Here is a 13373-nt window from a genome sequence, read left to right on the forward strand (position 1 = left end):
TAAGCTGAAAACTGAAGATTACCAATAAAGACGGCACTTGTAACTGGTAGATGTTGGTACCAGGTTTAATTTGAAGTTCCAATGAAGACCTTTCATTTGAGACCAACAAAACAAAAGTAGAGAAACTTGAATCTTCGACTGGGCCGATGATTCAAGCTTCTTTACTATGGTAACCACCTGGACAACTGAGAGCCTTCACAGAAACGACAAAACAAAAATCAAAAGATGCCCACATGCCCAAAAGGAGGCGCCAAAGGAACATATTTGGTAAAAATCGCGGGACAAGGGTTAATTTTGGGCAAAATCTGAGGACATTGTGTTGTTCTTTGCATCTCAAGGAAGCCTAACATTAGTACTACCAACATACCAAAGAGCATTTTTCACATGACAAGGCAAATAAGGTTAAATGCACATCAAAGTCAGCACACTTTCAGTACATTTTGTCCAAATTCCATTTTTTGGTAATTAATGGCGTGGCCCCCAGGGGGTTAATTTCTATGGGGGTTTGGAAAAGGGCCCCTTTTCCTAACCCCCATAGAATCTAAACGAAACAAGATATTGAGCTGCCGCCAAGACCATTCTTCTCTTAACATGAGCTACAAAATATATCAAAACCAGGCAATTCTAAAACTATAAAACTGGGCCTTCCCCCTTATTATGGATGATTTCAGATGGAATGACCCATGTGGGGTAAGAGAGGGTCACGGAGCAGATGTCCGACAGCACAGTTCATTTGCGAATGTCGAGCGGACAAGCGTTAGTGTCAAATCCTGGATGTTGTGCTTTGTTTTTGCAAATAAACGGTGTGAAAAGTAAGCAAAAATAACAGGCTTCAACTTCTTCGAAGACGCATGATACCAAGGCCCACGCATCCCAAAAATAAAAATCTGCCTTAACCTGTAACATGGTTTCCAATTGATTTTACAACAATACATTTGACCCTGACCTCTCCTGAAAACCAAGAACAAAAATTTAAAGAACTTCCAGAAGACTCACATGACTGGAAAATAAATATGCAGGTCACTTTGCTTTAGTTCCCCTTAAACTAACCAATCAGCAGGAATGGCCACATTGATTAAATAAAAATAAATAAATAAAAAAAATAACCGGTTAGGGGACACAACTGTCCTTGCTTTTTAAATGCATATTTACTCAAATGTCAAAGTGATGGAAACAAGAAAAACATTGCAATCTTTTTGACACTTTATTTTGTAAAGTTGTGCAACTATTTTCACTTTTTCTTCTCCACGTCCTGTTCTGCTGCCTCTTTAGCTCTCTTGGCACGGATGCCAAACAGACGAGCATTAGCGCGGGCCATACGCAAGCTAGCAAAAGCCTTGAAGTTCTTCTCATCCTCAGAAATCACCCGGGCCTTCTCATTCTTGTACACCTGAAGCAGATAAAGCAGACACCCGGGATATTTAATGACCCTAATTCCAGATTCAACGTGCCACATGGAAAATGATCTAACGTGTCAGATTTTGTTGTTGTAGGCAGACATTTCCAGAATAAAATTACTAAAATAATTACAACCTTGCGAGAGCTGCAACTTACAGTTTTGATGGGCATGACTGGACCAGTGAGTTGAGTAGCCATCTTCAGTTCCTCCTCCTGAAATGATTGCAAACAAATGTATTCAAGGAAAAAGGGTGGAAAAATACAGTTCATTGAAATCAGGTAATACGCAGTCTACTTTGTAGCTTTTTTTTTTTTTTTTTTTTTTTTTTTTTTTAAGATTGATCAGCAGCAGTCATCAGAAAAGGGGTTAAAAGGCTTCATCACAGATTTACAGAGATTCCGGAGAATTCGTCATCATTTGACTGCAGCAATCTTTATACTATTCACTTCTATTGTTGCCCTTGGCAACAATGTTATCAGATGTATTTAAAAAGTAAACAGCAATAAGTGAAGTGGTTCTTGTATGGCCTTGTAGTGACTTTCACAATTCACTTATTACATTTAAAGAGATTTTCTGTTCCCGAGTAGTTTTTCCACCCACCCACCCCCAATTTCTATCATAATTGTATTAGCCACAATGGTAGGTGGACCTGGACCCACAGTAACATTCAAAAGGTCTTATGAAAGGTTTAATGATGTGAAATTTGTTGATGATGTGAAAGCTATTTATTGGTCTGAGGTGTTATCTATTCATAATCCTGAAATTGCACTTGCAAGATTTAATAGTTTATTGATGCTCCTTTGAGGAAGTTTACCGACAGGAATATCCTCACACCCTGAAAGACTATTAAAATGAGAAATCAGATGAAAAAAAAATATAACAGGAAATAAACTGGGATCTGTATCATAAAATGAGGAATTCTGTTACCAAATTGAATAAAAAGAAAACATTTGAGGATCAAGTTCAGAAGGCTGGAACTGACAACAAACTGATATGGAATGTTTTAAATCAGTTGACCGGTAAGAAAAATAGAATAAAGTCTTATTTTCTTGAGGTAAATATAACTAAACCAGTAGATATTGCTAATTATATTGATTACTTTATAAGTAAACTAGATAAATTAAGTGAAAATATACCTAATCTGAGTAATGTTAAATTTTTGGAAAAACTCGTGGTTACGGTTTTGAGCCATCAGCTCTTACCTGGTTTTATAGCTACTTATCCAACAGAGCACAGTGTTTTTTTTTTATGGCAGCTTTTCTGGCACCAGGAGTGTAGCATGTGGTGTGCCACAAGGGACTTGTCTCGGTCCATTATTATTTACCATTTTCACAAATGATTTACCATATATTTTTTGATAAAGTTAATATAGTGATGTATGCAGATGATTCTACTGTTAATGCATCAGCATGCTCACATAACGATTTAGAAACTGTCTTAAACATGGAACTGTTTAAGGTAGTTGGGTTATATCCAATAAGCTAGTGTTAAATATAGCAAAGACTAATTGTACGATTATTGGCTCTAGTCGCGTTATGAAAAATCCTGTATTAAACATTAGAATTAATGAGAATAAATCAGGTACAGGAGACTAAGCTGCTGGGTGTAACAGTAGATTCTAAATTATCATGGAAAAAAATATTTTTGTTAACATTAACAATGACCATTTCATCAGCCTTAGCACGTGTTTGCTGTAATGTTATAAACAGTGATGTCATGTTTGAATAGGAAATACTATAACGCTAATGTTATATAACACTCGTTACAGTGCAAAAAAAGTTCCCCTTCAATGGATGACTGTTAGTAAGCTGACAATATCCACACCTCGGCAAGCAAATATCCTGACTGAAGCAAGCTTGAACATGTTGGTGACTAACATGAGACTGCTCTCACACCACAATGATGGAAAAGAAATATACAACCTTTGAGAAGCTCCCCCCCCCCCCATTGGCATGAATGTATTCAAACAATATTGCCAACAAATAACACATTAAATTAATTAACTCATTCATTCATTAAATGATATAGTAAACAATAGCAACATTTAAAGAAAGAATCTTTCAGGATTAACTGACATATGCAGGTCTCAAAATGTCAAATAGCTGGCTTTTGTGATATATCAGTATACACTGTGGTGGTTGACAGCAAAGAGTGTCCACAAATTTCTGAGTAAGACAGACACCCACAATTCAACACCACACAAACGCAGGAAACAAATGCACAGAAAAACGCAGAGGCAAAGACCTAATTACAACCAGTAAAAGCTAAACAATTTTAGTGAAGACGTATTTTTAACACAAAAATCATTTTATGTTGAGGTTTTGTCCACATGCTTTCAAAGTGGAATGTGTTTGGTTTAAATTCCATTCTTACACTTCCTGCAACACTTAGAGACACTTACAGTGCTGTCACCCTTTTTAGGGGCAGAAGCCTTCCTGGGGAAGAGGATGAGCTTGGACCGGTACTCCTTTAGGCGCTGCACATTAGCCTGAAGAGACTCTGTGGATCTGTTACGACGACGAGGGTCAAAAGCAATGCCGATGGTGCGTGCCGTCTTTTTGTGGATACCAGCTGCCTGCAGAGAGAACCACATCAACTTAGAAAAAAATAATTAAAAAGCTTCTTCATTAGTATCGTAATTATCTCTAGGACAATTTATGTTTACATTTAAACAATACTGGCTCTACAGAAATCCATCATTTGAATTCTGTTCCTGTGACTGCATATTCATGAGTAGTCACACATTTTTAAGGTTACACACAGACACTTGCATGACAGCCAATAGGCTCCGACTGAACATTAGGGGGGACAGACTACAGAAGGCCCACACAATTTTTCCAGTCTAACCAAGAATATCTCCAAATATAAAAAAAAAAATGAACCTATTTCACATTTACAATAGACATTTCCAAGCTACACAGCATTTCTGTACTATACAAATGGATAAACCTTCAGAGTCTGATTGCCACACAAGACTGATCATCAGCAGCAGCCATATTTGTTTTTGTTGTTGGAACTTCACTGTAATGTCAGAGATTTCCAATACTTCCAACAGAGAGAATGATTGGGGCTATATTTACAGAAATATCTACAAAAGGTAGACCCTGTTTTCTTTCTCTTTCATTATTATATACCACTTTAATTTAAATCAAAGTAAAACTTTCTGTGACACCACTAACTTGAGGTACAGGTAGGTATTATTTGTTTCACTAATTAGGTAACAACCCTCACGCCTTAAAACTTGTAAATTATTTGGACCACCAATCTGAGGAGCATAGTCACCAAGCAGTTGATGTGCTTGTTTCCAGTTCAAGACCACCTCTGCCTGTTTTCAGAGTAATGCGAAGTTGCATCAGGAAGGGCATTCAGCGCAAGACTTGCTAAATCTACTTGCAGATCCTTACCAAATCTTATGTGGCAACCCAAAGTGAAAGAGAGAAGCAAAAAAAGCCACCCTGAATCAGGGCTGTGAAATGAAAATTGTGAAATCTGAGGAAAATTTGCAGGGGGGGGGGGGTGTACAGCTCCCCAGGAGCTGAGGTCTAGGGCCCTGTGGGGCCCCAGAATTAAATTTTTATCTAATGATACTTTTTTCAGCATCTCCTGGAAAAACAAATCTCAAAATTAGTGCATGATCCTACATTCAACCTTTTATTTGACCTGTCAATGATGATGTTGAAATAACAGAATATGACATGGAAGTAGGACCTGGTATGATTTTCCTTTTAACTGTAAACCAAATTATGCATTAACTCAGAACAATTAAACTACATGAAATTTATGAAGACTGAAAAGACTGTTACAGCATTTCAAAAACCACAGCTAAAACTTGTAGAATATTTGGAAAATCATGGCAAAATATTAACAACACACCTTATAGTAAAATCACATATTGTTGTGTACATTAATGCAGCCTAAATCCATTCAAAGCCGCAATGTCTTTTTTACAATGAAAGAAAGTCTAGATTAGTGGAAAAAAGTCATAATCTTGTCTAAAATCCTGTTTGAACCGAAGAATGTTTATTTTCCAGGGAGAGAAAAATTCTTACCGTGTTTTCCTGAGAGGGCACAGTTCACTTTTCCCGTTTCTTTTATCTTTCAGGTGTGTTGATGAAGCCAGTGACAATTCCACGGATTCTTGTCCTTATAAGACTTTTTCAAACCGTCTTTCTCACCATCTTCTCTCTGTCCGTCGTCGGTCCACGACGGACATGCTACACAATTCGTATAAAAAAAATGTATAAGTTGCACCGGAGTATAAGTCCCATTTACCACTTCATGCAAGAAAGCAGTTTAATTTCCCAGCCTCAAACTTTTACTGTACTGTTTGTTCTCTGTTTCTAAGAAAAAATAAAATAAAAAAAATCTGCCCGAAAAAAAAAAAAAAAAAAAAAAATCTGCCCTCCCACATCACTTTTTTCTGATGTCAAGGATGATAAAAAATAATTTTTATGGGGCTTTAATGTTGAGGCACAAAATGCAAGTAAACTGCTTCTTTAAGCCAATGTACAGATGATCATATGTGAAGTGTATATGCAACAATTAAACATTTAAAAACCTGGCACATTCTGTATTCCCAACACAAAGCACTGCTTTAGAAGCCAAGTGCCAAGTAATGTTTTTGTTAGACATGCAAACCTCAAGTAAAACGCTTAAGGGTGATTCTTAGACTACGGGCACTTATTATGTCCTTTGATCATATTGTATGAAAAACAGAAAAAAAAGGGGAAATTTCACACTTTTATAGTTATCTTTACAATGAAAGTGTTAAGAAATTTGTTCTATTAGTCTATGATGACTTTTTCAGCATCATTATATGCAAATATTGCCATTTTGTGCTTGTCCCACACCCAGACTTTTGATCTTCAATGATAAAAATGAATGGTAAAGAAACGTTTTTTCTAATGTTTTAAAATATCTGAATAAAATATCAGTAAAATAATCAAAACATAATTGGGGTATTCAATGTCATACAACTGTTGTGATTTTTTTTTTTTTTAAACAAAATGTAGTTGTCCCACACTATTGTCGTAATTTCCACCACAACACTGTAATGTCCCTTTCAACAGTTTGTATGAAAGATTGTTTGGGTAGTTTCTATGGAGATAAACAGTGACATCAGAGCACGTCTATAGCGCCAAATCACAACAAACAGTTGCCCCAAGGCGCTTTATATTGTAAGGCAATGGTGTGGCGGAAGTTACATTTACAAGGCCAATAGTGCCCGTAGTTAAAGAATCACCCTTAAGTCCTTGACGCTAGGAGTCTAGCAGTAGTAGTAGTTACCCTCTGCTATTTATTAGCCTCAGTATTTGGAACACTTGTAACCACATGGACTGGATTTTATTTGAATCTACAGAGTATGAAGCCAGCCGTTTGTGAATTTGTCTATCATTTAATAATCAATGATGGATTATCGCATGCAAGTCAAATTATTTGAGCCCAGCACAGACTTATGCTTGTGGATTAATTCTGTGTGTGGAAGATTTCTTGAAGTGACTGACAGGGGTTCAACTAAAAGGCGAGTTCAGATACAGTATACAAGTGACAGCTTCTAAAAAAAAAAATTTCAAGACAATGCAGCAGGGCTGGTTACCTTAAGTTCCTCAAGTGTGAAGCCACGTCCGGCACGAACCTTGGTGTGGTACCTAATGGTGGGACATCTGACTTGTGGCCTCAATGGTCCAGCTACAGGACGGGGAGCAATGCGACGAGCCTTAGCTTGACGAGCCTTTCGCCTAAGGAAAGAATGCTTTGTCAAATTATGACAAAACTGTTTTCTGCAAATTGTCAACCCAAAATCATCAAGCCAAAGTCTTAATTGACCAAAGTGCGTGTAAAAACATTTGCAATCCAAAGCAGAAAAGTAAACATTGCACAGACCAGTTCTGCACGCGCAGTTGTTTGGCACGACTCATCAGAATGGCTGAGCCTTACGTTTCTAGTGTAGAGTGCAGTCTACATACAAGGATGTGTGATAAACAGGCACTCGCCCATGTACAGAGATCCCCGTGGAGTTGAGAAAATTTACCTCAGAAGCAGCATCATGGAGAAATAAAAAAAGAAAGCACAACAGTCTTATTACCCCCCTGCTCCTTGACCATGTCAGACCAGAATTAATTTCTGTCATGCATCTTTACATGGCTTGCTACCATTTTGTGACTTAAAACCATAAATCAGTTTAGGAAGATAAGCACTTACAAATCTCAGTGACAGACAAGGTGACCCCCCCAAATATTTGTTTTTGGAGGTACAAAAGATCAGCTCATGTACATGACTGCACAGCCAAAAACAGAAAATATTCAAAAAGTATTTTCAAATCCAACAGCATAACTGAACTTAAAGTGCACATCACTAGTAAATAAAATGTGAAATAAGCTGACTAAGAAATTAAGTCATAAACATGAGGAAATTAGCATCATTTCACCTAACTGATAAACAGCAATGAAAGTGGGCCATGGGGGGAAAAAAAAGAAAAAAAAAAAAAGAAACTTTTTTGCAAGGACCAAAGCCCTTGGCCGGGGGGGGGGGGGGGGGGGGGGGGGGGAGATCTGGGGGTTCTCCCCCAGAAAAATGTGAAATCTCAGATCCATTCTGGCGCATTTTCAGGTCTATTTACCCACCAAAGTTTTTTTTTTTTTTATATAATTTTTTTTTCTTGGGACAGGTCAATTTTCCCACTCCAGTCTTTTCACACAACTTTACATTTTGGTCCAGAAAGTACACAGTAAAGCAAATGACAATTCAAACAACTCAAAAATAATAATTGTCAAATCAAATGGAACAACAGAAGTATTTATAGCACATGAATACATTTATGCACACAGATACATCTCTGAGCACAAAGAGACATGTTTGTTTTAGATCTGAACAGTTCACATTCAAGTGTCTGGGTCAAAATGTCCCACATCATCTTTGCATACAAACTATGCACAGACATTCCACTACACATCAAAGTGTCCAGATTTTACAAACCAGTTCATGACCTTAGATGAGGAAAAGCGACAAAAATTCATGAAGAAAAAACAACCAGTACTTTGGTTTTGTGAAATGCAAGAATTACATCTGCAGAAAGCATTCTGTCTGGAGAACACTGAAGATTTTGAATGTTGAAAATGTGAGAAAATGGGCCAAGTTAAATGGGAAAGAAGTGTTCACTAAAGTGTTAACTTTAACTAAATAGTTATTCAAAGTAGGGTTGGATTAAAAGTGTATCTTTTCTAAACGTTTATATAATCTAAAATAAAGTTATTGGTTTAACCTAGTTTTTTGACTGTTTTGAGTGGATTTACACAGAACGGGTCAAATTAACTTGCAACATTATCAATATAATTTTTCAACATAATACGAGGTTTAACAAATATAATAAAAAGTACATTATTGCCAACATTTGTTGTCTTATGCATAATGCAAGCGATAAACAAAAATATCTTCTTACGTCCTTGGTTTGTCTTCCTGACATAGAAAGACAAAAAGAAAAAAAAAATGACCATTGTCTTTTTCCTCTAAACACTGCCACCTAAACTTGTTCTTCATCCTGTTATCACAAGACAGGCAGTTCCCTCTTTTCAAAATTGTGAAATATGCCATTATGTTTTTTTTGTTTTTTTACCCCAGAACTTCAGAAACCCTTTGTCCAGAAAAACCATGAAACGCAGATTTAGCAGGCTCGAGTTTACATGGAGACAATTTGTAGTAAATTCTTCCCAGACAGATTTTGAAACATAAGATCAAAGACTTACCGGAGCGTTCGCTTTTCTGTATAAACGATGATATAAAAAAAAAGTCAGGTGCCTGTTCTGGTCCTTTGGGTTGAACCAGCTCCATTTTCTGATGAACTTTAAATCACCTCGCGCAGCAACATTTCATCATTTTGTTTTGTAGTTTCAGCACGACATGCAGCTCACGGTACAATCAGAATGTTATCTCTCATTCGCTGCTTTGTGCAGCGGCATGTAACATTAACCCTTCAGTCTCGGATCATGATGTGAAAACGTCAAAGTTAATTGGCACTGTGGCTTCTTATCAGAGATGTTTACAAACACATACTTCGTGAAGACAGCCCACATTAATTGTGACCAGGAAAACAAACATAACCCTTGCTCTTCTTTTGTTTATTGGCGGCTTGCAAACCAACACAGAGCATTACCGCCACCAACTGTTTGGGCATGGAACTGAATGAATGGATTTTGGTGTCGCTTATTTCAAAAAACTAACATTCACCACATGAGTAAAAAACCCAGAATTCCAGTAATTTACAGAAGACTTTCATCACTGGATAAACGCTCAGAAACCGCAAACTGTCAGGAATATGAACTTTGATGACATCCTCTCAGGACACGCCCCTCAAGACACTATTGACATGAATGAGGAAAAATGAATTTTTTTGTGTGAAATCAGTATTTTTTTGTGGACTTTGGCAGTGAATACATCATCTTTCCTCTCCTGAATGCGTGAAATTAGCCGCGTTTGTGGTTTGCACAAAGGCATCGTGCTATGCTAAGGTAGTACGTGCAGGACACCGGCCACTCTCACTGAGGAAGCAGTTTCTGTGATCACAGAGTCAGACAGAAAGGCGACAATGAAATTTGTAGTTACCGCACTGTGTGCTGATGCAGTGAGCTCCTCTTTGCATTTCCCATGAACAGAGAGACCTCAGCAGTTACAAAAACGTTTCCACTCTGACTTTCCACCTTTTAAAGTCATGTAAAATTGCACCAATGGCTCATGTTTATTTACAGTCTGCCATCTTTACCATGTTGGCTAGTAGCAGTGGTAATCAATCAACCCCACAGTGCAGTGTGGAGTGAGATGTGCTATTCGCTTATTGTCAAAAAGTGGTAAGGGCACTGAGAAACTAGATTGCTCACAATATTTTATTATGAGCAAAGCTGCAAAAAAGTGAAGTTTAACAAGTGGCTCAGAAGATGGGATGTGATTAAACTTAAAGTTTTTCTCACCTGCGGAGTTTCCTGGCTGGCTGGTTGAACCAAGTGCGCACTCTTTTCTGCCAGTCTTTGTGGAAATGAGGATTGAGGATCATCCCATTGCGGCTGGGAGCCATGGCTGCCTACTGCCCTGAAATAAACCACAAAGCTCGGCCATCAAACCCGAACCGTGCCGGTATTCCGACGAAACAGCCTACCGTAGGATGGATTTATCAACACATCTGTCAAGTGGCTTACAGTAGTTATAAATTCTGTCATTTAGCCTGTACCTGCTGTTTCGAATAACTTGAAACCAGTAAAACTGGAATGTAGGCTTAATCTAAACAGAACTTTATTGGCGACACCAAACGCACGGCATCGCAAAGCTAACACCATGCTAACATAAGTATACTAACACAGAGAATATCAACCAAAAAACAAGCCACGAACAATAAGTAAATTAAACGATTTAAAATCAAGTATTAACTCTATTTAATAAAGTGGAAAACCATTATAGTGGCCTCTGAAAAATGCCAGTTTTGTGTTTTACGCATGCGTACCAAACCTCGGTGGGACGTTTCGAGGTAGGATGAAATGTCGTTATGCTAAAATAAGATAAGCTAAACGCTTTAAAGTGTTAAGCTGGAGACCGATTTAACGCACAACTATAATTGACATGGTATACAACACTGCGTGACAGTGGCACCGTTATTCTGTGACAAAATGTACTGAAACGTGTTTAAAGAGACATCACCGCAGTTTCACCAAAAATTTACCAAAACTCAAATGAAATTGACACCAATAATCACACCATGTAAAAAGTAACAATACACTACATTGCGGGTATGGGTTGTGATTAAAAAACAATAAGAAACTGCAGAAGATTAAAGTAGATTTTTTTTTGTTGCTGAACATCTTCAGAATAAGTTCTCCTACCTACACGGGAGGAAATGGCCGAAAGGAAAAAGGAAGTGTCATAGCAATGCATTGTGGGATATATATACGCACCAGCCAATGGATGGGCAAATAATTCTTCTTCGTAGTTCTAATTTCGGCAGGGCGCAAACTGCCGTTCGGTGCTTTATAGTCATCTTTTGGACTGGAAGGTGAGCCAGCACAATTTAACAAATGATAAATAAAAAATAAAATATGAATCAAAACACTTTAGATGAAAAACTTTATGCGAACTAGAATGGTCATAAAAGTGTTTTTTCTTTATTAATGGTTTAGCGAGGAAAAAACAATTTGATTTTTTTTTTTTTTTTTTAATGTAAAACTTCATTCTAAACAGTCTAATCTGTGTGCGCCTGATCCTGTCAGATCTCAGGACCCAAGTAGGGTGGCTCTTGGTTGGTACTTGGATGTCTGCAAGCACCGATCCTGGGTGCTTCCGATCACTGACCCAAGTGATCAATGCAGAGGGTGCTGTTTTATTTCATCACCACAGATGGCGCTGTTTTATTTTATTAGAAATTGTTTTTTTATTCTTTTTTTTTTGCTCCCAATTCATTTTCAATTTCTTTTTAGTAATATCAACAACAGCACTCATGCATTTTTTTTTTACTCTAAATATGTTTGTTGCTCCAGTGTGTGATTTTTGTTTTTTCTTTTGTCATCACTGTTAGACCCTGAGTTCTTTGGGTCTGTCCTGGATCAGTGAGTCTCTGTTACAAAAAGGACAGTTTAATTCATTTCATGTGGAGTTAATCATACCAGATCTGGTGTTCTCACTGTCCAGAGGTCACGCAGGAGCTCATTCAGGAATGAGACCCCGAACACAGTTTGCAGTAAGGTTTTATAGGGTGATTCTTAGACTACGGGCACTTATGTCCTTTGATCATATTGTATGAAAAACAGAAAAAAGGGGAAATTTCACACTTTTATAGTTGTCTTTACAATGAAAGTGTTTTAAGAAATTTGTTCTAGTAGTCTATGATGACTTTTTCACCTTTTTTCATCATCATATGCAAATATTGCCGTTTTGTGCTTGTCCCACACCCAGACTTTTGATCTTCAATGATAAAGAAACATTTTTTCTAATGTTTTAAAATATCTCTGAATAAAATATCAGTAAAATAATCAAAACATAATTGGGGTATTCAATGTCATACAACTGTTGTAATTTTTTTAAACAAAATGTAGTTGTCCCACACTATTGCCGTAATTTCCACCACAACACTAATGTCCCTTTAAACAGTTTGTATGAAAGATTGTTTGGGTAGTTTCTATGGAGATAAACAGTGACATCAGAGCACATGTATATAGCGCCAAATCACAACAAACAGTTGTCCCAAGGGGCTTTATATTGTAAGGCAGCGGTGTGGTGGAAATTACATTTACAAGGCCAATAGTGCCCGTAGTTAAAGAATCACCCATAGACGTCTGTTAACATCATTGATAAAGATGTGTGTATGTTTACGTGATCAAAAATGCCATGTCATGTTTAGGCCATGTGGCTTACTAGGTCAATCTTGAAAGATGTAGGGCCTTGTGTTAGTGGAACCGCTGCCTGCTGTTTATGTCTTTTCACGTGATAAGATAATGAAAGCCACTTAACTTTTACAAATCCATCCAAAGTCTCCAAAAGCCTTGCAATAATTAATAAAGTTAAACATATTTTTGATCACAATGTACTACATATTTTGTATTGTTCTCTCATTCTTCCATACCTGACCTACTGTGTAGAAGTATGGGGCAATAATTATAAACAATCAATTCAATCACTATTCTTACTACAAAAAGGGCCAAAGGAACTATTCACAAGGCTGGGTATCCTGAACATACAAATCCTCTTTTTCTTAAACCAAAACTATTAAAACTATGATCTTGTAAAATTATACAGTGTACAATTCATGTTCAAACCATTTCATCACTTATTACCAGTCAATGTTTAAAATATGTTTTCTCTTAGATCAGTCACACAGTTTAAGAGGAATTGGGAATTTCATAGTTCCAAAGGTGAGGACGACCAGGAGAAGGTTTTCTATGTCTGTATGCAGTATTAAGTTATGGAACAGTCTGGGGCTTGAACTAAATGTCATGTACCT

At 37.2% G+C, this 13373-nt stretch overlaps 1 protein-coding gene and 1 non-coding gene across 2 annotated transcripts; both read right to left on the reverse strand.

Moving 5' to 3' along the window:
- Positions 1–1189: 1189 nt before the first annotated feature.
- Positions 1190–11351, reverse strand: rpl13 (ribosomal protein L13). The gene is made up of 6 exons (XM_034190474.1): positions 11263–11351; positions 10360–10477; positions 6996–7137; positions 3801–3974; positions 1555–1611; positions 1190–1390 (listed from the first exon to the last, which is right to left on the reverse strand). Exons 2-6 carry the CDS (start codon positions 10461–10463, stop codon positions 1232–1234), a joined length of 636 nt encoding a protein of 211 aa, XP_034046365.1. The 5' UTR covers positions 10464–10477; positions 11263–11351; the 3' UTR covers positions 1190–1231.
- On the reverse strand, positions 1736–1815 carry LOC117504678. The gene has a single exon (XR_004558876.1). It is a non-coding gene; the product is annotated as a small nucleolar RNA MBII-202 (small nucleolar RNA).
- Positions 11352–13373: the final 2022 nt, after the last annotated feature.

Source organism: Thalassophryne amazonica, chromosome 2 (genome assembly GCF_902500255.1).
Source record: "Thalassophryne amazonica chromosome 2, fThaAma1.1, whole genome shotgun sequence".
Taxonomy (NCBI): domain Eukaryota; kingdom Metazoa; phylum Chordata; class Actinopteri; order Batrachoidiformes; family Batrachoididae; genus Thalassophryne; species Thalassophryne amazonica.